The sequence below is a fragment of the Jaculus jaculus genome, chromosome 5 (assembly GCF_020740685.1).
Source record: "Jaculus jaculus isolate mJacJac1 chromosome 5, mJacJac1.mat.Y.cur, whole genome shotgun sequence".
NCBI lineage: Eukaryota > Metazoa > Chordata > Mammalia > Rodentia > Dipodidae > Jaculus > Jaculus jaculus.
In genome coordinates, this window is record NC_059106.1 from 50341670 (window position 1) to 50368252 (window position 26583).

The 26583-nt window shown below is 51.1% G+C and overlaps 1 protein-coding gene across 2 annotated transcripts in view; it reads right to left on the reverse strand.

Annotated features, from left to right (window-relative positions):
- Positions 1 to 20527, reverse strand: part of Padi2 (peptidyl arginine deiminase 2) — a 53353-nt gene extending 32826 nt beyond the window's left edge. For both annotated transcript variants that reach the window (XM_045151182.1, XM_004657601.2), the window contains exons 1-3: positions 20431 to 20527; positions 8081 to 8264; positions 6619 to 6691 (exon numbers count right to left, since the gene is read on the reverse strand). In XM_045151182.1, the coding sequence (XP_045007117.1) occupies positions 6619 to 6691; positions 8081 to 8264; positions 20431 to 20522 (349 nt within the window). In that variant the 5' untranslated portion in view covers positions 20523 to 20527. The remainder of the gene's footprint in view (positions 1 to 6618; positions 6692 to 8080; positions 8265 to 20430) is intronic.
- Positions 20528 to 26583: the final 6056 nt, after the last annotated feature.

Sequence of the window (26583 nt, forward strand, 5' to 3'; positions counted from 1 at the left end):
CTGCCTGATATGCCCTGACCTGTAGGGAACATCAGCAGGTACCTATGGCTTCAGAGGCGTGGGTGGGCAGGTCACAGCAATCTCACTTTTTGCTGTTCTGCATGGGGACTGGAGGCAAGTCCTCACTGTACGGACATGGGAGCCCCAGGTCAAGTGCCCAAGGTGACCCAACGTGAGGAGGTGGCAGAACTGGGGTTCACACTGCAGCTGGCCTATGACATTTTCTTTCTCCCTTCCTCCTCCCCCCCATCCTTCCCTTTCTCCTTCCTTTTTTTCTTCCCTCCCTCCTGCCTTTCTTTTTTTTTGAGTCAGGGTCTCATGTAGCCCAGGCTGGCCTCAAACTTGCTATGTAACCAAGGATGACCCTGGCTTTCTGCTCTTTCTGCCTCTACCTCCTTAATGCTGGGATGACAAGCATACACCACCATACAGTGCTAGGAACTGAACTCAGGACTTTGTGTATGCTAGGCAAGTGCTCTACCCATTAACCTATAGCCCCAGTCTCTTGCTGATATTCTCAAATGGCCTCTTCCAGTGTGGCTTGAGTGTCTGTACACACACACACACACACACACACACACACACCTGTGTGAATTCACCTCTCTTTCTTTTTAAACATATTTTTATTTATTTGTAAGCACAGAGAGAAGAGGGAGAGAGAGGGCACATGCTAAGGCCTCCAGCTGCTGTAAATGAACACCAGATGCATGTGCCACCATGGATCTGGCTTTGCATGGGTACCAGACAATTGAACCTGGGTCACTAGGCTTTGCAGGCAAGAGCCTTAATCACTGAGCCATCTCTCCAGCCCCCCTTTTTGTTAAGATAGTGTCTCACAATATAGCTCTGGCAGGCTTAAAACTCACTATGTGGCACATAGTCTTAAACCCCTAATCCTCCTGCCTCAGCTTCCTAAGTGCTGGGATGACGGGCCTGCACCACTATGATGCAGTTCCCTTTTTCCTTGAGCAATCCCTTGTGTTGGGATTACCGGAGGTCTAGATCCTACTTTCCAGGACCAGGTTTTTCCTCAGGATAAGAAACCATGTTTCTGGCCCCTCTCAGTCTAGTGGAGCCCTGCTGATCTGCACCCCTGAGCCTGTCACGGAGACAAGCTATGAAGAGATTAGGGGCCCAAGAACGGTTTTAGCATCAGTCAGTGTTGGGCTGGAGCCCTGGCTCTCTGCTTATGATCTGTGTGACTTTGGACAGGTTATACAGTGCCTCTGAGCCTGTGTCCTTACCTGTAACAATGGGCCCTTTCTGGTTATAGCAGCAGCATCCACTGTGATAGCAGGCACTGCTGCCAAGTGTGGTGACCTTAATCCCAGCACTTGGATAAGGCTGGAAGACTGCTGTGAGTTCGAGGCCAGCCTGGGCTACTGTGAGACCCTGCCTGAAAACAACAACAACAAAAACCCTGAAAACCAGGCAGCAGGCACTACTGACTTTCTGAACCAGGTAACTCTGTGTTGTGGGGCATGCACTGTGGGGTGTTCAACCACGTCCCCGGCTTCTACACTTGCTAGACACAGTGATACATCTCATGCCTTCAGATGCTGCCAAATAGCCCAAGGAGGCAAGTTTACCCCCTCCCCCATGTGGCAAACAGGTGGGTGTTGCTGGGGGAGGTACCTGGAAGGCGCCCAGCATGAGCCCCTCCGAGGGAATGCCCTCTACTTGGGGCTGGGAGGAGGGTCCTGGCACAGGAACGGCTCTGATGTCACCCTCCCTCTGTTGGCTTAGCCTACCAAGGTCCACAGGTCACTTTCAGGTCCTGCCTATACCCAAAGTCCTATTCCTTTCTGACCCTGACTATGGCTTTGCTGGCTGCAAAAGGAAAACAGGGGACCACGAAGTCCCACGAAGTGGCACCTACTCGTGGTCCACCCTCCTGAGCCTGCTGTGAGCGCCATGCTACGAGGCATGATGGCATCCGCTCGTCACTGACGGTGTTTGTGTATGACACAGATGTGGAGCAGCTGCTGTGCCCTGGCACCGGGCAAGGGACACACAGCAGGTGTCTCCAGTAGCCTGTGGTCCTGGGAGGGAAATAGTCACACCCATTTTAGAGACTAGCAAACCCAGGCTCCGAGGAGCCACTTGCAAATCTACGTGGCTCACGCGAAAGGCTGGGGCTGGAGGAGGATCCAGGGAGGCCTTCCAACTGCTGTGAAAGAGGCCGAGGTGCGAATGTAGGAACAATGTTGACTTTGGCTCTTAGACCTTCATGAACTCTCCAGACTGCCACACGCCTCCCTTCCCCTCTCCTCGAGAGCAGCTCTGGCTCCGGGCTGCAGAGCACTTTCCACCCATAGCTCTTCTCCCACGGGCTTCCAGGAAGGAGACTCAACACCCACTCAGAGGGTCTTCCATGGGGGCCTCGGACTCCTGGTCTGTTTTGTGCTGTTCCCCCTCACTGGTCCAGGTTGACTTCTGGCTGACCTCCTACCTGGGTTCTTTCTGAAGCCAAGTCTGCCTTTCAAACGAGTGAAGGTCATTGCCCGAGGAGATGGCCACATCCTCACCTTGACAGCCCTGTGGTTTTTGCTTCTAAGCCACAAGAAAACCGTGAAGTTCCTTATGGGCTGTTTACGGAATGAAGCTGCCACTTTATTTCATGATGAATTTATTTTCCCTTCTCTTCCTTCCTTTTCCCTCTTTCTCCTCCCTTCTGTCCCTTCTCTTTGTTTGCTTCCTTTTTTTTTCTTTTCCTTTCCCTTCTTTTCTTTTCTTCCCCTTCCTTTTTGACAGGATCTCACTATGTAGCCAAGGTTGTCCTTGAACTGAAAGCTTCTCACTTCTCACCCTGGTCTCCTCAGTGTTTGGATTACAGGTGTGCACGCCATGCCTGGATGAATCTCTTAACTTAAATTTTTTTTTTTGTACTGAGCCTTGCACATGCTTGGCAAGCACTTTACCACTGAGCTATATCCCCAGCCTTAATTAAAAATTTTTATCAGGAGCCAGGCATGGTGGCACACACCTTTAATCCCAGCACTTGGGAGGTCAAGGTAGAAGGATTGCTGTGAATTCAAGGTCACCCTGGGTTAGAGCGAGACCCTACCTCAAAACCAAGACCAAAAACAACAATTTTTTTTTTTTTTTATTAGAGATGGAGAGATGGCTTAGTGATTAAGGTGCTTGCCTATGAAGTCTAAGGACCCAGGTTCCATTCCCTAGTACCCACGTAAGACAGATGCACAGGGTGATGCATATGTCTGGAGTTTGTTTGCAGTGGCTAGAGGCCCTGGTGTGCTCACTCTCTCTCAAATAAATAAATACTTATAAAATTTAATCAATGTAACATTTATACATAGTTCAAAGAAATCCACTGAAACAGTGCCTGACTGATCCTACAGAAGCAGAGATTCTTTGTCCTGCCTTTCTCACTACAATGTGCTTCTTGCTATTTCCTGGATTATTAATTTTTTTGTTTTGTTTTGAGCTAGGGTCTCATTCTAGCCCCAAGCTGGCATGAATTCACTATAATTCACTTGAATTTACAGCGATCCTCCTACCTCTGCCTCCGAAGTGCTGGGATTAAAGGTGTGCGCCCCCACACCTGGCTCTGAATTGTTCAATTCTGACAGCCCAGCTGCCTTTCCATTATGAATTTGAGTATTTCATAGTCACATTGTTTGCCACATCCCCATCTTTCTTGGTGCTTCTCAACCCTCTCTTTGGACCTGTGGCCATCCCCTAAGCCAGCGATCCTTTGTCCTCTCTGGTCGCCTCGCCTCTGGGCCGTCTCGTGGCCAACTGCTTCTAGGCTGCTTTGACAAGATGCTGATGGCTGGATGCCTACGAGGCCTCAGTTTGGCTGGTGTGCCCTGCCAGAGCTCTGCCCTCCCCAGGGCTCTCTGTCCCCAGAGGGTGAGGGGAGGGACAGCTGTTTCAGGGCCTCTGGGCTCTAGACATTTCCCAGAGGCTTTGGGTCCTGCCTCAGCTCCCCGGAATAGTCCCGAGGTGTCAGGTGGCGCCAGGCTGTGGGATAGATTAACGGGAAATGTCACTGAGATTGGGTTTGAGGCCGATGCCCTGAGAACCTAGCTGTAAAGGCTGCGGCTGCACTTTGTCTGGCCACCACCCCTGCGGACAGCGGCAGGGGGATGAACTGGCCTTACCGAGCAGCTTGGGGAGGAAAGACTCCTTCACCCCCAGGCAGCAGGGTGAAGAGTGTGGTTTTGGGGATCAACACGGGGATGAGCAGTGGAGGCCAAGTACCTGAGGCTAGGGCTGGGAGGTGTTCAGGGCTACAGAGCACACACCACGCATAAATGACCCACTAAGGGTCCATCTTCAGCACCACAAAGTGGAAAAAGGAAAAAAGCCCCCGGGACCCAGTTTGCCTACTGCTCCCACAGCAAACAGCAGGAAGTGGTTCCTCTCTCCACAACCCTCTCTTCCCACTTTCTCCCTGAAGAGCCTTCACTGGAGTCTCGAAGGTCCTCAGATTAACTAACTCAAAATCTCTCATTCTGCAGCAAGGGATGAGCGAGGCCAGAGAGGGCGGGACACTTGTCAGGGTTATGCAGCAAGTCCGTGCAGGACCGGGATAGAGACTCAGGGCCTGATTCGGCCAAGGGTTCCAGAAGTTTGTTTCTGTGTCTAAGGAGGAAGTCTGCCAACTGTGGCTTCTTGGGAGGACAGGCGAAGGGCGGAGCCCCCGGGTACCTGCTCTGCCCTTGGCAAAAGCCCCCCTGGACATTCAGAGGACCATGTGTGAATGCTCTGTGAAGTCCCCTTTTTCAGGAGAGGACATTGAGGCTGGCTGTATAAAACTTGCCCAAGATCACCATGAGGCTGGAGGAGGAAGAGGTGACTTCACATCTGCCTGTCCTGAGGTCAGAGTTCTTTCTGTTCAGTTTGGATGAGGGGCAGTCTGGTGAAATGGAGTCAGAGGTACTTTAACAGGGCAGCAGATCCACCATCTAAGGACACTGGAGGTGTCCCTGCCTCCGAGGTGCTGACCCTGGTAGATCACTGGGTGGGGTGGGGGCTCAAAGGCTCCCGAGGAGATGCCCAAGGGAAGGAAAATCTGGAGGGGAGGCATGTGGACCACAGGTACACCTGTGGTTCCCTAGGGTAGCTGGGAAAGCTGCAACTGCGAATTCAGTCAGGTAAACAGCTTGATTTTTACAATGTTTTTTTTTTATCCTGAGAGGATGCCTGAGTGAAACACTCTACCCCGGAGCCACTACCTAGCCCGGCCCTCCCTTTCGTCTCACATTTTATTTATCTCTTAGAGACAAGGCCTCATGTAGCCCAGGCTGGCCTTGAACTCACTGTGTAGCTGAGGATGACCCTGAATTCCTGATCCTCCTGCCTCTACCTCCTGGGTTACCGATGTGTACCACCACGCCTCACTGTTTCACTTTTTATTTTGAGACAGGTTGGTCTTGAACTTGTGGTGTATTCCAGGCATATCTTAACTTTTCTATCCTCCAACTGCACTTTCCTGAATAGCTGGGATGACAGGTGTGTGTCACTGGACCCTGCCGTTCTGCCTGGTTTTTAGACGTTAAAATGATGGGGTCACTGATGGGAAATTGTTTAATTAATGTCTTTGCTTGTTTGAGACAGGGTCTCATTCTATAGCCTAAACTGGGTTGGAATTCTCTATGTAGCCCAGGCTGGTCTTGAACTTGTGAAAACTTCCTGGTTCTGCCTGCAGAGTGCTTGGATTATAAGCAGGAGCCACCACACCTGGCTTTAATAATGTCATTATTTTTTTTTTTTCTCCTGTGCACCTAAATGATCACCTAGTTCATTGTTTTTAGGAGGGCAAGGGAGGCATTTTATTGTCCTGTGAGTGTAAATATCTGTACCTCCTAGCAGTTAAATAGTTAATAGAAAGTGAAGTAACTCATAAGAGTGGGGTATGGGCAGGCCCTTGACCCTGGGCATTTGGTGTCCTTGGGACAGGGCCCTGAGTATCCACTGCTCCACCGTACAAGTGTCCTCTGAGCTCAGCTTTGGGTTTTCCAGGTGGAGGCAGGAGCCCAACCTGCCTCCCTCAAGTGTTTGCCATCTTGTTTAAGTCTGCCTAGCTCTGGTGCAGGTCCTGAGGGCAAAGCCAGGCCCTGGGTCACCTTCCATGATAGGTCTCTGGCCCCTGTTCTTCCTGCCTTCGTCCTCAGGTGTCCCTGGTTCTGTGGGATTAAATTTCCCAGGGACAGTCATCTGAGACTGACGGGGCCTGTGTGTCTATGTGCAGGGCTCAGTTACGTGCCAGGGCTTGGCAGAGTCGAAGAGTTAAGCTCCTATCTCCCAAGGCCCCTCGAGGCCACCCCTAGACTGTGCATCTCCTGTCCAGAAGAAGGGCGGGTAACCAGCACCCAGGCCCCTGGGCAATTACTTGAGAAATGGGAGAGCGCTGCTATGGCCCAAAGAGCTTGTGAAGGAGACCCTGACATGGGGGTGAGATCCCGCAGACCAGGGCATGCCTTCTCCTCCCGCAGGCAGCGACCCCACCCAGAACAGAAGTACCAGGATATGCGTGCACCCTTCCAAGACTGGTTTTAGAAGCCAGGTCTGCAATGCTGAAAGCTACCCAGCAGGGTGGCAGTGCCAGGCCCGGGGCAAAGGCACCTGGGACATGGCCATGCAACTCACCAATGGCTGTGAGGAAGAGGCCAGCCTGGTCAATGGGAGCAGTCCCCTCCTCTTCATAGTAGTTGACAGTGACCTTGGTGGGGAGGGGCACAAGAGGACAGAGAAAAGGGCAGAGATCAAAGTCACAGTGGGAATATGGGGAGTAGCCCCTTGCCTCACAGCCTAGCATCCCTTCTTTTGGGGTGTGAGGCTGTTTCTACAGTGAGATCTGGGTTCTAGGATTAAAACCACCTATCACTCTATGGTTCTGAGCAGCTAAATTTCCTCCATCCCTCTGTCTTTTTTTTTTTTTGCATGTGTGATGTATATGTGTGCATGTGCACAGGTGTACACGCTGCACATGGTTGTGTGGCAGCCAGAGGAGAGCTCTGGGTGTCCTTCACTACCACTCAACCAGGTAACTTGTTTTGTTTTTTGAGGTAGGGTCTCACTCTGGTGGTCCAGGCTGACCTGGAATTCACTATGGAGTCTCAGGGTGGCCTTGAACTCACGGTGATCCTCCTACCTCTGCCTCCCAGTGCTGGGATTAAAGGTCTGTGTCACAATGCCTGGCTGTTTTTTTTCTTTTAATAGTCTCATTTTGTAGCCCTGGCTGGCCTTAAACTTGCGATGCTCCTGTCTCAGCCTCATGAGTGCTAGAGTGACAGGCTTGTACTGACATGCCCAGCTCTGAGCATGTGAACTTTCCTTCCCTCAGCAGTCTATGCTCTCAAACCTCCACGAACCCATCTCTCCAGGGCTCCATACAGCAGCCACTAACTAGTGTGGTCTTGAAATGTGGTTGGTCCAGAGACATGTTGTAATGTGAATCAGGATTTGGAATACAAAAGAACATCAACTATTTTGTTAATTTCTTACCCTGATGGCCTGTCAGATATTTTGATACACAGGATTAAGTAAAATATATTATCAAAATTTATTCTTGGGGCAGGAGAGATAGCTCAGTGGATAGGTGCCTGCCTTATCCCAAAACCCAACAGCCAGGGTTTGATTCCCCAGTACCCACATACAACCAGATGCACAAAGTGGCGTATGCATCTGGAGTTCATTCACAGTGGTTAGAGTCCTTGGTGCTCCCATTATTTTTTTTCTCTCTGTCTCTCGACTTGAAAATAAATAAATAAATAAATAATATTTTAAAAATTAATTCTCTTTTTTTCTTCTTCTTGAGTCAGGGTCTCATGTAGCTTGGGCTGGCCTTGAACTCACTATGTAGCCAAGGGTGATCTTGAACTCCTGATCTTCCTGCCTCCAGCTCTTGCACGCAATGACTATGTCGGCGGTATGATCATGTCTGGTAATTTTCTTCCTCTTTCTTTTGCTTCTTTATGTGGCCACTAGAGGACTACAGGACACCCGTGCCTCCTGTTGTTTCTGTAGGGCAGACTGGTGTGGCCTGCCCAGATTCCTCATAGTCCAGGGGTCCCACTGCCCTGGAGACTGACGTTCCCCACTGTGGTACCTTGTCGCTGCTGGCCTCGGTGCTTGCTTGACTCATGGTGAGCCGCAGCGTGGTGCTGGGTGAGAGGGACCAGCGCTGCTTGCCGTTGGTGACAACCTCCTCAGCCTCCCCATCGCGGACCACCTCTACCTGCACGCCCTCCGAGTGCTTCAGGCTGAAGGTGCTTGCTCCAGCCGGGGCTGCGCTGTACGGAGAGAGGACAGGGGGTGAGGGCAAGTGGGATAAGGGGCTTCAGCAGGAGGCTTCTGGAGAGGAAGGGATCCTAGGCCATGTGGTCTGGGGCACCCCAAAGGGCCCAGCTGCGTTGCAATCATGTGCTGGTGTATAGAGCACTGGAGAATCAAAGATTTGGGGCCAACTGGACCTGCCGAGCTCAAAAGTTCTTGGGACTCTGTCTCTTATTTTCTTCCTTTTCTGCTAGGGGTTGAAAATACTCTACTACTAAACATCTTTTGACCCTAGGACATGAATTTTCCTTTTTCTTTTTGGTTTTTTCGAGGTAGGGGGTCTCACTCTGGCCCAGGCTGACCTGGAATGAATTTTTTTTAAGATTTATTTTTATTTATTTATTTATGACAGAGAGGGGAAAGAGAGAGAGGTAGAGGGAGAATGGGCGCACCAGGGCCTCTAGCCACTGCAAATGAACTCCAGACGCATGCGCCACCTTGTGCATCTGGCTGTCGTAGGACCTGGAGAATCGAACATGGGTCCTTAGGCTTCGCAGGTATGTGCCTTAACCGCTAAGCCATCTCTCCAGCCCCAATTTTTTTTTAATTTAACCATTTGCACATGTGTGTGTATGGGTACTACAGGGCCTCTTGCCACTGCAAAAGAACAGCAGACACTTGTGCCACTTTTGCTGTCCTGTTTACGTGGGTGGCTTAAGAATTAAACACAGGGATGGCAGGCTTTGCAAGCAAGTACTTTTAATTGCTAAGTCATCTTCCCATACCCTCCTGTTTTTAATTAATTAACTAATTTTTTTTGAGGAAAGGTCTCATATAGTCCAGGCTGGCCTCAAACTTGTTATATGTAGCCAAGGACAACCGGGAACTTCTGGTCTTCCTGTCTTCGTTTCCCAAGTGCTAGGGCACTGCGCTAATCTGAGGCTGACACTTGATGGCCATGGCCAGCTGTCCTTTACCCATCAGTGAAGAGACAGAGTCCAGCCAAGCCCTGCATCAATATGTGCAGGAGACCTGGGTCTGAGTCTACCAAGGACTTGCTGAGGGGGCTCCAGTATGTCCCTTCTGAGGGTCCATTGGCCAGTACATAAGACAGAATGACTCGCAGTCCTCCTGCTCCGGGTATCCCCCCGCCCCACCATTCCTCCCAAGGTGGGCCAGGCGCCTGCCTTCCTCTGGGTTACAGTCTCCCAGGGCAGATACCAACTCCTTTATCCTCATCCTGCAGAGTCCAGTGCAGGCTGGGCACATCACATGCACCTAAGAAAGTGGGTTGAGCTGACTAGGGGACCCTACCCTGGGGGAGGTGTGACACACACTTAAGAGGTTTTACAGGAGTATTAGGGAGCAGTGTAAGAGAATGGATGTGTTTATTAAACATACTCCTCCTTTTTTCCTTTTGGTTATTTAAGGGAGAGTCTCACTTTATACCCCAGGCTGATCTGGAACTCATTCTGTAGCTGAGGATGGCCTTTAACCCACAATGCCCCTCCTACTTCAGCCTCCCAATTGCTGGGATTATGGGCGTGAACCACCTCACCTGGTTAAACAAACCCTGTATGGCAGCTGATAAAATGCTGTCACTTACTGTAATGTTATAAATCTCTCTGCGACACAGTGCTGCAGGTGGAATGAGGTTTTGGCAAAAGTCATGAGTCTGGGAACATGGACACAGGTTTGGGGAACATTCCTTTAGTGAGAGTCTCAAGTTTGCCCATCAACTCGCTGGCTGGCCTTGGGCAAGCTGCTTTTCCTTTCTGTGAAATGGGAGGATGGAATCTGGCCAGCAGAGGAGGGTCAGTGGGACGGGCCCTGGGCAGCGGGAGGGGTGGGGGCTCTGGCTGGGTCCCTGACTCCTTTTAACTGGGGCCACTTAATCTGGATTAATCAAGTTCCTGTTGCAATTCTATTGAGGGAAAAAAAATGCTTTACAGATTCACATGAGGGCATAATCTCTTAGGACTGGAGGGATACTTCCTGCCTGCCTTCATCCCTACCAGTGGGAGAGCATGCAGAGGGTTACTTCCCAGCCCACAGCAGAGCTCCACAGTCCCAGGCCCTGAGAGCCCAGCACCAGCCTTGCTCAGAGCTGAGCAAACAACTATTCTTGGAGCAGCCTGGCAGAGGCCACAAAGGCGCCATTGTCCCCTGCAGATCCTGTTGGCTGCCTTCCTCTGTGGGAAGATCCTGTTAGAATCCCTGAAGAAACCCTAGAGCAGGGGTATGGGCAGCCTGGGGTCCCTGGAGGCTGTGGGGACAGCATCCAGTATCCAGGGAGAGAAAGAAGTGCGGCGAGGGTGTCCCCGGCCTCCCAGCTTGCTGGAATGAGGCTGAGCTGCATGCACAAGACAGGCGGTCAGTCCCTGGAACCACGTCTACATTGTGTCCTGGCACCTGGGATGGGGACAGTAAATGCATGAGTGACTGTTTCGTTCTGGTCTTTCCAAACTGCGTTACCAGAGCAATACTTTAAGGACAGAAATTAGGTCATTTGCTTGCTCAAAGAATATTCCATGGCTCCCTGGTACCTTCCCACGCTGAAAGTCCAGACATTTCAGTTTGTGGTGCTCAACGGGGGCATTTGGTCACTGTGTCTTAACTGGGTGCCCCAGCTGATGTCTATGTGTTCCCGAACACCCAGTTCACTGGGTCTGCGTTCATGTTTCTTCTCCCTTTGTGAAAGCAGGGGACCATGTCATGTCTCTTTCCTTGTTTTGCTTCACATAGGCACACAGTTAGTAAAAATGCCTGCTGGCCCTGGTCTGTCCACCTCACTCACTATAAGAATCACTTGAAGCCTTGAACAGGGAAGGTTTTTTTTTTTTTCCCCCTCTTATTATTATTATTTTTTTCCAGGTAGGGTCTCACTTTAGCTCAGACTGATCTGGATCAAACTCTGTAGTCTCAGGCTGTGATCCTCCTACCTGTTCCTCCCAAGTGCTGGCATTAAAGACGTGTGCCACCACACCCGGCCAGAAGTTTCTTTATGCAAAGGGAAGAAGTGATGACAGAAAATCACAGAAGACAAAGTTACCAAGAATAAATGACCAATGCGTGCTCAGCCCTAGCTAGACACAACATCTAAGCCACACCCTCCAAGGCCCAGAAAATCCTGTGGAAGAGGGGATGAAAAGAATGTAGGAGCAGGGGGATGAGAAAAGGGGCCATGGAATGCCATCTTCTGCATATGAGAAATCCGCTGCACCCATGGGCTCAGAGCAGTGGAGTTTCCTGTACATGACTGAGGCTGCCAGTATCTGATCACAGATGAGGGAGGGACCCATGAGACCCCACACCTCCCAGAGTACATAATGGAAACAGATGATTACAGAGAAAGGGGAAGTTATGTTCTCTAGGGGGTAGTCACTGGAGGAATGCCGGTTCTCCAGTAAATAACCCACACCTGCGATTGTACAAATGCTCCTAATTTAAATCAATGGGTCAAAAAATAAATCGAAGAGCTGGGCGTGGTGGCGCACGCCTTTAATCCCAGCACTTGGGAGGCAGAGGTAGGAGGATTGCCATGAGTTCAAGGCCACCCTGAGACTACAGAGTTAATTCCAGGTCAGCCTGGACCAGAGTGAGACCCTACCTCAAAAAACAAACAAACAAAAAAAATAAAATAAATCGAGGCTGGAGAGATGGCTCAGTGATTAAGGCACTAGCCTGCAAAGCCTAACCACCTGGATTCAATTTCCCAGTACCCATGTAAAGCCAGATGCACAAGGTGGTGCATGTATCTGGAGTTCATTTGCACTGGCACACTATGCCCTGGTGGTGTGCCCATCCTCTCTCTTGCCTCTCTTTGTCTGTCTATTTCTCTCTCTGCTTGCAAATAAATAAATAAAAACATTAAAAAAATAAATCGACAAGGTATGCAAGTAGGATGGGATCTGAAAGGGGGAGAAGAAAGGCTTTGGTATGGGGGAGGAGAGGGTTAGCACAGGGATAATGCACGGTCTACATATAGGAAATTCTAAAAAAAAATTTTTTTTTTCTTTTTGAAGTAGGATCTCATACTAGCTCAGTCTGACCTGGAATTCATTATGTAGTCTCAGGGTGGCCTCAAACTCACAGAGATCCTCCTACCTCTGCCTCCCGTGTGCTGAGATTAAAGGCGTGCACCACCATGCCCGGCTTATTTTTATTTTTTATTTTTTGGTTTTTCAAGGTAGGGTCTCACTCTAGCCCAGGCTTACTTGGAATCCACTCAGTAGTCTCAGGGTGGCCTTGAATTCCTGGTGATCCTCCTACCTCAGCCTCCCAAGTGCTTGGATTAAAGGTATGCACCACCACGCCCAGCTAATTACTTGACTTTTTAAAAATATTTTTTATTTTGTTTTACTTATGTGCTAGCAGAGAGAGATAGAAGAGAGACAGAAAGAGAAAATGGGCATGCCAGGGCCTCTAGCCACTGCAGATGAACTTCAGATGCATGCACAACTTTGTGCATCTGGCTTTACATGGGTACTGGGGAAATTGAACTCAGGTCATTAGCCTTTGTAGGGAAGCACCTTAATTGCTAAGTCATCTCTCCAGCCCCTTTTTAAACTTTTTTAAAAAAATATTTTATTTTTCTAGGTCAGCTTGGACCAGAGTGAGACCCTACCTTGAAAAACCAATATATATAATTTATTTATTTATGTATTTATTTATTTATTTATTTGAGAGAGAGAGAGAGAGAGAGAATATGGGCATGCTAGGGCCTTCTAGCCACTGCAAACAAACTCCAGACACAAGCGTCACCATGTGCATCTGACTTATGTGGGTCCTGGGGAATCGAGCCTGGGTCTTCAGGCTTTGCAGGCAAATGCCTTAACCACTAAGCCATCTCTCCAGCCCTCTTTTTTCTTTTTTTCTTTTTGAGGTTGGGTCTCCTCTTAAACAATTCTTTTTAGATGTCTGCTGGAGGCAGGACAGAAAGCGAAGGGCTCACTCACAGCCGTTCATTCACTTAACATGTGTTTCTTGAGCTTTGACTCTGCCAGGCCCAGTTCTGGTTTGGCGACCAAGATTAATGCATCTCTGTGCCCTCGGAGCTCACGGGCCAGTGAAAGACACTTTTTGTGGATGACACACGTGTGTGATCACAGCTGCGATCAGAGAGCACTGGGAGCTGCCAGGGCTGGGATGCAGCTTCTTGGGAGTGCGCTTGTCTAGCACAGGCAAGTCTCTGGATTTGATCGCCAGCACCGAAAGAAAAAAAAAGTATGGGGTGCATGAGGTCTGGGATTCACAGAGAGATTCTCTGAGGAAGTGGCACTTGAGCAAGAGTCTAAACTTTATGTTCCAAAGAATGAATTAAACCAGTGGACTTTGAACTTGAGCAGTGGCTCCCAGCATCGCCTGCAATGTCTATTGAAAGACAAGGCTTTGGGTGCCCAGGTGGGTCTGAGAAATGGGGTTTTTACCAAGCTTGGGTAATTTTGAAGCTGTGGGGCCAAGGCTCACCGTGTGAGGAGTGCTGAGAAGAGGAAGATGAGCAGAAGAAGGTCGAAGTCTGAGGTGGACATTGTCCTAGCATGTTGGAAGGAGTAAGTGTGGCCGGGTCTGTGGGCAAAGGGAGGGCACAGGGGGAGAAGGCGTAGATCATGGCAGAGCCAGCCCTTCTTCTGAGGCTGGGGGCGGGGGGAGTCATACCAGGCCTCCAAGCAGGGAGGCTTGTCACTTCACACTGCAGACAGCTCACTCAGGGGCATGGTGGGAGGGCTTTCAGAAGAGCAGCAGAGGACTCAGAAGGACAAGGGAGCCCATAGCTGAAGCAGCCCAGGTGAGTGGTGATGGTGGCCTGGAAGAGGATGGTGGCCATGGGCATGGAAAGAAGTGGCCAGATGGACGCCTGCCCAAAGCCCTCAAATGCTGTGTGGCTTCAAGGGAGCCACTCAGCCTCTCTGGTCTTTGGCTGAGCTGGGGAGACTCAGGAAGGCCCAGACTAGAGGGCGTGATGTGTTTGCTCCTTGTTGGCCTCTGGCCCTGGTCTTGTCCATCTGGCTGGAGCCTCGTTAACACCAGCCGGGGCTTACCCCTGGAGTGACCCCAGCTCCTGGCAGCCGGGGTGTGACATCCTGCCCTTGGGTTTCTGGAGGAGTCAGAAGGGGGAGTTGTGGGTGCCAGCCCAAAGAGCAGCTTCAAGGACAGAGAGGAAGGGAGGGAAGGAGATGTTGGTCTAGGCTTTGCACAGGAGCTCTGTATGGTGGAGGCTAAAGCTCTGAGGGCAGGCCAGTGGGGGCAAACCTTGGTATCATCTCATCGGATCACCTTCTCCAGATGGTGGCCCTGCCAGCCTTACTCACTTGGTGCTGGTTCAAGTTGTTTAGGGCCTCTCCATAGAGATGAAATAATTTAATCCATGGTTGCTCTCTTCCTAAGAAACTTTCCATGACTTCCTGCTACCTATCGAGCAAAGTCTACCACTGAATGAATGATGTCTTCAAGCTTGTGCCTTTGACCACTGAGTCATCTCCCTAGTCCACGAGCAATGCCTGCAAAGCCAAGTTCCCTGACCATTGGCCTTATACTCCAGGCTACCACAGGGACACCCTTCCTGCCTCTGTAGGTTCCTACTTTCCTGCCAGGTGGAGCTGCTCCCATGGGGCATATCCTCTGTCTTGTTTTGAGCCTGTCTTTCCGGACAGTGGCCATCTCTTCCCTGGAAATCTTCCCTGATCCCATACACTGGACCATATCTCTCCCTCCCTTGGCCAGAGTCTCAAACACTAACCAGTATTCAACATTTCTCTCCCACAGCAAATGAACACTTTGCTAGTGGGAACTGTGGCTCATTATGGTTTTATTTTCTTTTTGAGGTGGGGTCTTGCTCTAGCCCAGCTGACCTGGAATTCACTATGTAGTCCCAGGCTGGCCATGAACTCATGGTGATCCTTCTACCTCTGCCGCCCGAGTGCAGGGATTAAAGGTGTGCGCCACCCGTGGGTACGGGAATTGGACTCATGCTTGTGACTGGTCTTCATGCTTGTAAGACAAGCACTTTACTAACTGAACTATTGCCTCAGCTCTTATGATTTTTAAAAATAATATTATAGGGCTGGAGTGATGGCTTAGCAGTTAAGGAGCTTGCCTGCAAAGTCTAAGGACCCAGGTGTGATTCCACAGTACCCATGTAGGCCAGATGCACAAGGTAGCACATGCATCTGGAGTTTGTTTGCAGTGGCTGGAGGCCCTGGAGCACCCATTCTCTCTCTTTATCTGCTTCTCTCTCTCTTAAATAAGTAAATAAAATATTTAAAAAAATAAAATATTCTGGGTGTGGTGGCACATGCATTTAATCCCAGCACTTGGGAGGCAGAGGTATGAGGATCACCATGAGTTCGAGGCCACCCTGAGATGACATAGTGAATTCCAGGTCAGCCTGGGCTAGAGCAAGACCCTATCTCATAAAACCCAAAATAAGTAGAATAAAATAAAATATTATAATAAACCAGTATCAATTTTCAATAACACCTTACGGAGTACTTATCAAGCATCAAGCCTACGGCCCACATATTCTCAGTCCATCCTTTCCCTGACTCTTTGAGGTCTGTTCAATACATCCCATTTTACAGGTGAGCACAGTGGGTCCCACAGAGGAGGAGCCCTTGCTCCAAGAAGTCTCAGGTACCATCAGAGCAGAGAGTGCACTAATCTCCCTGAGACCTGGGCTTGGCTGATCCCTCCCTGGGAGAATTCACAGACTTCAGTCCTCCCTACAGTCCTTTAGGTAGGGACCCTGGAGGAGAGGATCACATGACAGGCCCTAAGGGACTTCAAGAGCACCTCTCCCTCCCCCACACGCTTATTTGCAGGTAGGAGTCAGAGGCCCACAGAAGGGATCCCCAGGGCTGGTTTCTTTCCCTGGTTCTTGGATGAACGTGGGCTCATCAAAACTTCTGGTCATAGGGTCTGGCAAGGCTGGGCAGCAGAGGGCTACCTCCCAACACTGGCGTCCCCACAATTCAACAGGTGTGTCTGTCTAGCTGGGCTGAGCCCCTGTGGCATATTCTTATTCTGACTCGAGGCCCTGGGTTCTGCAAGGGAAGAGGCCTTAGGGACCCCAGATATGTAGGGCAGGGGACTGTGGGCTTGGCACACTGGGTGCCAGGTCTTCCTTTGAGCCCTCCCACCCTGGGCACAAGCCTGAAACTGGATCCCTGGGTTGCTCCTGGCAGGATCTCCAGTTTAGAGCTGAGCGCTCTGGGTGTTGTTGTAATTTATGGGGCCATGGGACCTGGACTGAACTCCTCTCTCCCGGGGGCAAGTACTGTCACATGCCCTTGACCTTTCACGGGCCCATCCAACAGGGCTTGTGCATTGAGGCTGGAGGTGGGGAGCTTGGATCCACGATAGCTGATCTGCAAGCATCAGTGGCCACATTCATTCATTAAGTCATCCATTCACTCCACCCACACCTTTCAATGACTGGGGCGGACAGTGAGCGGGGAACACAAGTCCCAGGAAGACAGCCTGGCAGAAGGGGTCAGGTTCCTGGGCTTTGCCCTCCCAGTACATGCCAGCTAGGCTGACTTTAGTTTCTCCAAGGGTGAACGGGACAATGACAACATCTATTTCATTACATAGGTGTGAGGTCTAAATGCGTGCAAATTATTTAATGCATGTGAGATGAGTGTGCAAATGTAAGAAGCCTGCGGGGCGCATAAGTGTTCACTAAATGTTGGCTAGCAAAATTAAGATCTTCAGGTTCTTTTTTAAAAAATTTAATTTAATTTTTCCAGGTAGGGTCTCCCTCTAGTCCAGGCTGACCTGGAATGGACTCTATAAGTACCAGACTGGCCTTGACCTCACAGGGATCCTCCTACCTCTGCCTCCCAAGATCTTCAAAGGAAAAAACAATAACCCTGACTCTTACCACCCCCGCCAAGAAGTAATCACTCTATGCTACTTGCCCCACAAAGGAAGATGGTGAAAGGTGGGGTGTTAGTGATGCCTGACCATGTACTCTACTTTTAAGTGCTCAGAGCTCCCCAACATCACCCAACCCCGGTTCCTGTTGGCCTCCAGAAAAGCCTTGTCATTGCAGATATTGGGGTGACAGTAGTGGAGTCACCAGGTCTCCGTGGTTCTGGGGGAAGTTCTTTCTGCCACACTAATGATCTCTGCTGCTGGTGACATTGCTGCCCTGACATTGTCTGAGGATGGTTTTGGTTGTCACCTGTGGGAGAAGTCGGATGCTGGCACTGGGTGAGGAGACCAGGCAGGTCACGCACAATCTTCTATTCCACAAGAAAGTCCCCTCAGTGACGACTCACCCAGCCCCAGGTGCAAGGGGGCCATGGTTGAGGAATCCTGCTCTGGATATGTGCTATCAAGGACAGTGGCCACTGGCATTGGTGACTATGGAGCCTTTGAGGAGTGGCCAGTACCCTGAAGTGCCCAGTGTAACCCACACATTGTATTTCAGACGTGACATGAAAAATAATAGAAGCCATCTCATGAGTGATCTGTAAATTGATTTCATATTAAATGACAGTTTGCATATGTTGGGTTAAATGAGATATGAAAATTAATGGCACCTAACTTCTGAAAAACTTTTTCATGTGTGTGGTATGCATGTGTATGCACATGTGTGGGGATACACACGTATGCATATGGTACATGCATGTGGACAAGCTTGGGTGTGGTCCTCACAAATGCTGTCCATCCCTTTTGAGATAAGTGTTTCTCACTGGCCTGGAACACATCACTTAGGCTACAATGGCTGGCCAGTGAGCCTCAGGAATCCTCTCATCTCCATCTCCTCAGCATTGAGACTATAGGTGTGTGCCACCACACCTGACATTTACGTGACTTCTGGGGGTCACATTCAGGTCCTCATGCTTGTGAGACAAGCACATTAATGACTGAGCCAATTCTCCAGCTCTAAAACTACTTTAAAAAAATATATATTTTTTTGGTTTTCCGAGGTAGGGTTTCACTCTAGCTCAGGCTGACCTGGAATTCACTCTATAGTCTCAGGGTAAAATTGAACTCACTGTGATCCTCTTACATCTGCCTCCCAAGTGCTGGAATTAAAGGTGTGCACCACCATGCCTGGCCCCAAAACTACTTTTTGTTAGTGTTTTTATTTATTTATTTTAGTGGATAAGCAAGTTTGAGATAGGGTCTTAGTATGTAGCCCAAGCTGACCTGGAACTCCTTATGTTGTCGAAGGTGAATTTGAACTCACAGTCCTCCTGCCTTGGCTTATATTATTGGCATGTGCCACCATACCCAGCTCTGTTTAACTTAAAAAAAAAAAAAACGTAGACTAGCTGGGTGTGGTGGTGCATGCCTTTAATCCCAGCACTCGGGAGGCAGAGGCAGGAGGATTGCCATGAGTTCGAGGCCACCCTGAGACTACATAGTGAATTCCAGGTCAGCCTGGGCTAGAGTGAGAACCTACCTCGAAAAACCTAACCAAACCAAACCAAGCCAAACCAAACCAAAACAAAATGTAGACTGCTAGAACATTTAAAATGACAACCCTAACCAGCATCTGGTTTCTTTCGGACAGTGCCGAGTGCTGGTCTTTTATGTACTGACTGTCTTGGGGTTGGGGGATCCTGGCGTGCAGGTGGGGTGTGGGTCTTTGTAGCGATGACTGGGGCTTTGAGGATGGGCAAAGGGGACTGGCGTACCCCTGCCCTCCCCCTGCCAGAGGGAGGATGAGTTGGCACCTGCCCCACTCTTGTCCCTCACTGTTCTGGTCTCTCTCAACCAGGATGGGATTAAAGGCAGGGGATCGAGTGTGGATCCCTCTCCCCCCACCCCCACTGGAGGTTCTACGCCAGCTTCTTAGGCAGCATCCAAAGTGCCCTGGCAAGCAGACAAGCCTGCTGACAGCTGTGGCTTAGAGACCTGAGCCCCTGGCTGCCAGCCTCCCCTCTGGCGGTGCCCAGTCCATAGCTGGGGGTGCAAAAGGGTAGGGCACTCTTTCAGGCCACTGGTATCTAGACCACACTCCACCTCTGTGTGATGGTCCTCACAGACTAGCCAGACCTCCTCTGGGGTTTGTATGCAAGACCATGGAGATTCGGGCTCAGGCAAAAGCTGAGGCTATGGACAGGAGCAGAGAAGCTCAGAGGGGCCCTGGCCTGGGGCTCACTGGGGTCAGCATGGCCAGTTCCTGCCAGCAGAGGGGACCGGACAGGTGGGCAGGTCTGCCAGGGCCATAGGAACTGAAGGAGAGAGCGGGCTGAGAGGGTGTAAGGGGAGACATGGATGGGCTTAGGAGGGCCCTGGGACAGTAGAGGCCTCCAGTGTTCGAGTGATTGGGCAGCAATAAGGCACAGAGAGGGCAGGATACCCACACAGATCACCAGCATGGGGTCTTACTTCAGAGTCCTGTGTGCACTGTGCTGTCCTATCGTAGTGATTTATAAAGCTACGAGTAGGGACCTTATAGCTAGCTCACCCTATCTCTCTCCTCCCCAGCCACATTACCCCCAGATCCCAACCCAGTGGCAGCCCCCCTTCTCTGTAAGCTGCTGTCTCAGATATCTGTACTACCTCAAGTTTGTGGACAGAGAAGAGGAGGGAACAGATTAAAGGCCCCCCACCTCTGATCGCAAACTCCCAGCCCCTCAGTGGGAGGAAAGTGGTTCCTCTCTGATCTCAAGACAAGTTTGGGAAGGCCTCTGGGGACATGGAGCCCATGGCCACTGCCTGAGGACGAGCAATAACAGCAGGCACCTTAGGGTGAAAATGGATCCTCAGTACCCCGCTGCCCGCCACCTACCCAGGCCAGATTCCAGACGGGGGCAGCTCCCTTCTGGGCCTGCCTGCCGCCAGCACATCTGGGGAAGTGGGAGGCTGGGTGGAAGGTGGGCTGGGATGAAAAAGGTGACTCAAAAGGGACCGAGGGGAAGTGAAGGGGAAGTGGGTGGTGGACAAGCCCACGGGTGTTGCGGTCTCCCTGGGAGAGGGGCTGCAGTGGCCAGGCATGGAAAGACTGGGGTAAAGGTAGTTTCAGACAGGGGTAGAGGGGGGTCCCTGGTGCTCAGGCTGGCTGTTGGGGTTTCTGGGAGAGCCTCAAGGCTTTAGGGAAGTGGCCACAAGTTTGAGAGTTCTGAGGTTTCTGAGGGAGTTCTTAGGATTTCTGGGGGTCTCGAGTTGAGACAGAGGTCGCATCCCCCACTCGGAGGAGGGTCTCAGAGTTTTGGGGGGTCTCACCTGTAGACATCCGTCCAGAGTGGCGTGCCCAGCACATACACCGCCTCCACGCGGCTCCCGTACTGCAGCCGCACGGTCCTCTCGCGTGGCATCTTGCCCGTGCGCAGTGCCAGCCCGGTGCCAGCGCTGGTCCGCGGCCGCCCGGAGCACCTGCCGCAGGTGAGCCCGCCGCAGCGCCTGCGCTCGCCGCGCCGCCCGCCCGCAGCCGCCTTATGCCGCCGCCCGAGGGAGGGCGGGGCGGGGCCGGGCGGGGGTGGGGCGGCGGCGTGGCCCCGCCTCCCCAGCTCATCACCTCTGCTCTCCGCCCGGGTGTTTTCCTTGTTTGGTTTGTTCATTCTTTCATTCAACTCACTCCCCAGCCAGGAGGGACAGAAAATACCACCGTGAAGCTGCTAGGGGGCGGGGTGGGAGCACAAGGGGTCCCCAAACCCAGTCTAGAAGGACTCTTCTTCTTTATTTATTTATTTATTTAAGAGCGACAGAGAGAAAGACAGATAGAGGGAGAGAGAGAGAATGGGCGCGCCAGGGCTTCCAGCCTCTGCAAACGAACTCCAGACGCGTGCGCCCCTTGTGCATCTGGCTAACGTGGGACCTGGGGAACCGAGCCTCGACCCGGGGTCCTTAGGCTTCACAGGCAAGCGCTTAACCGCTAAGCCGTCTCTCCAGCCCAGGAGAAGGATTCTTAAAGGAGCTTCAAAGATAGCTAGGTACAGCCAGTCACAACCACATGAGATAGATGTTGCCATTGGAAATGGGGAGTTGGGGACCCAACAGCTGGCAAGTTGGCAGGGACTAGAATTCCAAGCTAAGGTGCTAAGGTTTTGAGGGTGGGGACATGACGGGAGCTTGGACTGGCCTCCTCCTCTGTGTGTGTGTGTGTGTGTGTGTGTGTGTGTGTGTGTGTGTGTGTGTGTGTGTGTGTTACTAGGAGTGCATTCTGTCTGTCCTGGAATCCTGGCAAGCGGGCTGAGCTTGAGTAGGCACGGAAGACCCTGGCTGGGTGAGCGTGAGGGTGCTGAAGGGGAGAGGATTGGTCTGCATGGTGTTTATGGGCTGAGATTTTGGTGGCACCTGCTGGCTGAGAGGATGTGCCAGTGGGAGGACAGGGAGGGTGCAAAGGATTAAGGGCTCCAGCCTGCGCCATCAAAGGGAATGCCAGCGTAGAGATCAGCATGCGTCTCGAGAAGGCAGAGGTGCAGGGTGACATTTAGGGAGGCCTACACCATCCTAGGCTTTTCTCTCTGACTCAAGCCAGGGGCTATGCAGAAAGTCAGTCAAACATGTTTTCTTTTTCCTTGGGTTGGGGGAAGTGGGGGGAGTGAGGTAGTCTCTTCTTGGGCAGAAACTGAAAGGCGTGTGTGTGGAGGGGAGAAGCTGAGAGCAGATCATGTAGGGTGGAGGAGATGGATGAATGCTGGGGAGGGAGGTGGTGTGATGGGGTGCTGGGAGCCACAGGAAGGGGTGTGCCAGAATAAGAGGAAGAAGGCTCAGAAATACGCGGTCCAGAGGCGCACCCAGCCCCTTGACCCCAGCCTTCTCCCCTAGGGGCCCAGATTAGGAGATAGTGAGGAGCCCAGCTGCTCTTGGGGGACAAGGATCTGGGAGGAATGTGGGTGGGGAACAGGAAGGGCCTCAGTCCCAGCCAAGAGGGTCACTGGCCCCCAAAGGCTTAGCATACAGATCCAGGGAGAGGCTGGTAACTTCTGTTTGGTCCCTGGTGACTTTGTTAAGTGCTGCCTCCAATCAGGAGGCAGCCTGTGGATGGCCACCTGCCCAAGTGGGGAAGGAGCGCGGATGGCTGGTAGCTGACTGGGAGGCCCCTTAGAGGTGGGCTGGAGTCTGGGCACCTCTGTAGGTAAGCCAGTGTTCCCACCTTCACGGAGACAGAACAACACTCCTCTATCTCTCCAGGTAACTGGAGCCCATCTTGGGGTGACGACACCTCTCCCCCGCAGCCAAGGTCCAGATAGATCATAACAGGGTCAGGGGCATGATATCACCAGGCAGAGCCTTGCTTATCCGGCAGGGCAGAAATCACAGTGCAAGCTTACTGCTCACAAACCTGGTGCTGCTCCAAGCGGCTTTTTTCATGTATTTGGAATTATATCATTATACCTTTCCAAGAACCCTGCCATTTGAAGATGGAGAGAGAGAGGACTGGAGAAATGGTTTAGCAGTTTAGGCGCCTGTCTGCAAAGCCCAAGAATGCACGTTCAAATCTCCAGGTCTGGCATAGCCAGGTGCAGTGACACAAGTGTGCAATGTTGCACAAGGGGGCACACGTGTCTGGAGTTTGTACACAACTGCTGAAAGGCCCTGGTGTGCCCATTCTCTCTCTCTCTCTATGCCTCTTTCTCTCCTTCTCTCTCTCAAAAAAACAATAAAAAATAAAACTGGAAGGTCGAGGTTTTGTGCGTAGCAGAGCAGCTCCCTTGCTGTGATATATTGAAAGTCAGCCCTCGACACAAGCGTTTGTTTAAAAGATGGAGAGAGAGAGAAAAAACAGAGAGGGTGAAGATGTACCTTGTTTCTGGTGGTGGTAGAGCAGGAGCTTGTGGGGGGTGGGCTTAAGGGTTGGGACAGGGACATGGCAGATAAGAGTAGCTTCTGTATCAGGAACCTCATCTTCTTCTGAAATAGGTGATTTCTAAGCAAGATGCAAGGATGATATGAAATGAGACAATACACAGAAAACACTGGCAGAGTTTGACCCAAGACGAGTGCTCAGGAAATGAAGCCCCCATCCCTGTGTAATCCACTCTTGTCCGGCCACCTACACCCAGTGCTGTGGTTCACCCCATTGTGCCCAGCGCCTGACTTCATGGGACAGGAGTTTCCTGGTACCCAAGGGTTTAAAATAGTTGAAGTGGTCACAGCTGTTGGCGGATTCAGGGCCGGAGGTCTCATGCGTCCCGGCTGCTCCAGCTACTCCCCGGGGGCTTGGAAAAGCTGTGAGGCATCTCATAGTGCCTTTTGGGGAATGTCAGCAAAGGACAGGCTTAGCTCGGGCCAGTTCCCGGCACTGACAGACCCAAGTCTCCCTCCCCCAATTCCCACTTCTGCCAAGCATGAAGCCACAGGGCCTGGGCTGGGAGGGGTTTTCTGTAGGTCTCCTGCTATGTGCCAGGGCTTGTGGGATCCTGGCTGAGAGGTGGCTCAAATGTCTGTGAGCCTGCCTTGAGATGGAGAGCTCACCAAGGGTACCCATACAAATAAGAACTTAGAAGAAAAATCATGGAAAGGTTTAAAAATGATCATTGCTAGGGCTGAGGAGATGGCTCAGTTGGTAAAGTACTTGTCTTGCAAACATGAGGACCTGAGTTCAATCCCAGGAACCTAAACAACAATGCCAGGCATGGTGGCTCATGTGTGTAAACCTGTAATCCCAGCACCAGAGCCAGAGACCAGCGAATCCTTGGGTCTTGCTGACCAGCCAGAGTAGCCAATCAGTGAGCTCCAGGCCAATGAGAGACCCTGTCTCCAAAAGAGGTGGACGGCTGAAGATGACATCTGAGGTGTCCTCTGACCTCCACATGACCATGTGCATGATCACCTCCCCCCCCCCAAACATAGCACATACATATGCACAATGGAACTCAGGCTGGCCTTGAACTCACTGAGGGAGCCCAGGATGGCCTGGAACTCACAATTCTGCTTACTTGGCTTCCCACGGGCTAGGATTCCAGGTGTGCACCACCTGACCCACACAGTGCCCATTGAAAATGATTTTTTATTTATTTGCAAACGGTTGGGTGGGGGGAGAAGAGAGACAGAGAGAATGGGTATACCAGGTCCTCCAGTCACTACAAATGGAGTCTAGATGCATGCATCACTGGGTACTGGTGAATTGAACTTGGGCCATTAGGCTTTGCAGACAAATGCCTTAATGGCGGAGCCACCTCTCCAGGCCCAACACAGTGCCTCTCCTTTTTTTCTTTTTCTTTTTGTTTGGTTTTTCAAGGCAGAGTCTCACTCTAAGCCAGGCTGACCTGGAATTCACTATGTGGTCTCAGGCTGGCCTTGAACTCACAGCAGTCCTCCTACCTCTGCCTCCCAAGTGCTGGGATTAAAGACATGTGCCACTCACCTGACCACACAGTGTCCATTTTTGAGCCTGATTTTGTGGGGCCTGCCTAGAGGCAGTGCACAATGCCACGGAGGGTGTTTGCTGAATCCTGAGGCCATGCCAGGAGCTGATCTCCTGTTTTCCCACATCTGAGCTCATTTTGTTCCCATGACAGCCCTGAGTTGGGTGCTCTTATTATCTTTGACTTGCAGAGGCCCGGGCCTGTCCAGCAGAAAAGGACTGAGGCCTTTGGCCTTGGCAGAGTCGGGGTCAGATCTGGTTCTGGCCTTCACTAGCTGGAGTCCTTTCTGGGCCTCTCTTCCTTCCTCTGTAAAAGAGACATTGGCATCATCTGAGTGCATCGTGGCTTGGCGCAGAACCATTTTCCACCAGTCAGTTATTTTCTCTGCAGACGGACAGCTAGGCAAAGGGTGGTTTTTGTTTGTTTGTTTATTTTGCTTTTGGTTTTTTGAGGCAGGGTCTCTCTCTAGCCCAGAGTAAATTGGAATTCACTATGGAGTCTCAGAGTGGTCTTGAACACATGGCAATCCTCCTACCTCTGCCTCCTGAGTGCTGGGATCAAAGGCGTGCACCACCATGCCAAGCAGGTTATTTATTGATTTTTTTTTTTTAAGTCAGGGTCTCACTTTAGCCCAGGCTGAATGGGAACTTTGTACCTCAGGCTGACCTGGGATTCACTAGGTAGTCTTCATCCTGCCTCAAACTCATAATGATCCTCCTACCTCAGCCTCCCGAATGCTGGGACTGAAGGCACGCTCCACCACGTCTGCTTATCTACGGTGTTTTATTACACACTCCAAGGTCTCTATAATGTGAGCGATGCAGCCTCATGGGAGGATTCGGATTCCGGGCTTTATCTCAAGGCCATGGGAAAACCACAGAACGGCTCTGGGATGTGGCACAAGGAGCAATGTAGGAGCATCTCTGCGGCCGCTGCAGGAGGCGAATGTGACAGGCCAGGGTCCTGCCCCCGTGACTGGCCCATGGGACCCTCGAAAGCAACTCTGTGAACTCCAGCCTCGCCTTTCTCCCCCGCGTCCTCCTTTCCTCCAGAAGTGTCTGCCCTCTACTCCCCACAGAGTCGGCTGTGGCTGTGGCAGCCAGGCGGCTCACTTGTGGGAAGGGAAGCGTTCCGTGCTCAGGGAGGCCCCGTGTGCTCCCCGCTCTGCCTGGGCCAATCTTCGCCTGCGGTCCACAGCTATCTATCTGCCTTGTCTTTTTCTCTCTTTTTAAAAATATTTATTTTTATTTATTTCTTTGAGAGGGTGGGGGAGGGAGAGAATGGGCGTGTCAGGGCCTCCAGTCTTGCTGCAAACAAACTCCAGATGCATGCTCCACCTTGTGCATCTGGCTTACATGGGCCCTAGAGAATCGAACCTGGCTCCTTTGGCTTTGCAGGCAAGTGCCTTAATTGCTAAGACATCTCCCCAGCCCTGTCTTTTTCTTTTTTCCTTTTTTTTTTTGAGGTAGGGTCTCACTGTAGCCCAGGCTGATCTGGAATTCACTCTGTAGTCTCAGGGTGGCTTTGAACTCATGGCGATCCTCCTACCTATGTCTTCCAAGTGCCACACCCAACAATAACCATTCTTTTTTTGTTCATTTACTTTGTTTGAGACAAGGCCTGAAACTCACTATGTAGTCGAGGCTAGCCTAGAACTCCTGATCTTTTTGCATCCAACTTCCAAGTTCTGGGATTATAGGCATGAGCCACCAAGCCTGCCTCATCCTCATGAAATCTTATTGCTCAATATTTTAATTACCCCCACTTTATCCTTCATAGGGTAAAATGACTTGCCTGTCCAAGACTTCTATCTCCAGTCAGTGAAGCAGGCTAGAAGGATGAATCCTGAGCTAGATGGAAGGACTCAGATCCTTAAAGGCTACCAGTGAACATGGTAAGCTCCCAGGCTGGCTAGACCTGCAATGTCTAACATTGGGACCTTGGGGACCATTGTCACATGAGCTATGGGGCACTTGAAATGTGGCTAGTGGGAACTGGGATGAGTTGTAGATAGAAAGATACAGATTTCACAGAGTTAACAGGAGAAAAGGTAAGTTTATTTTAT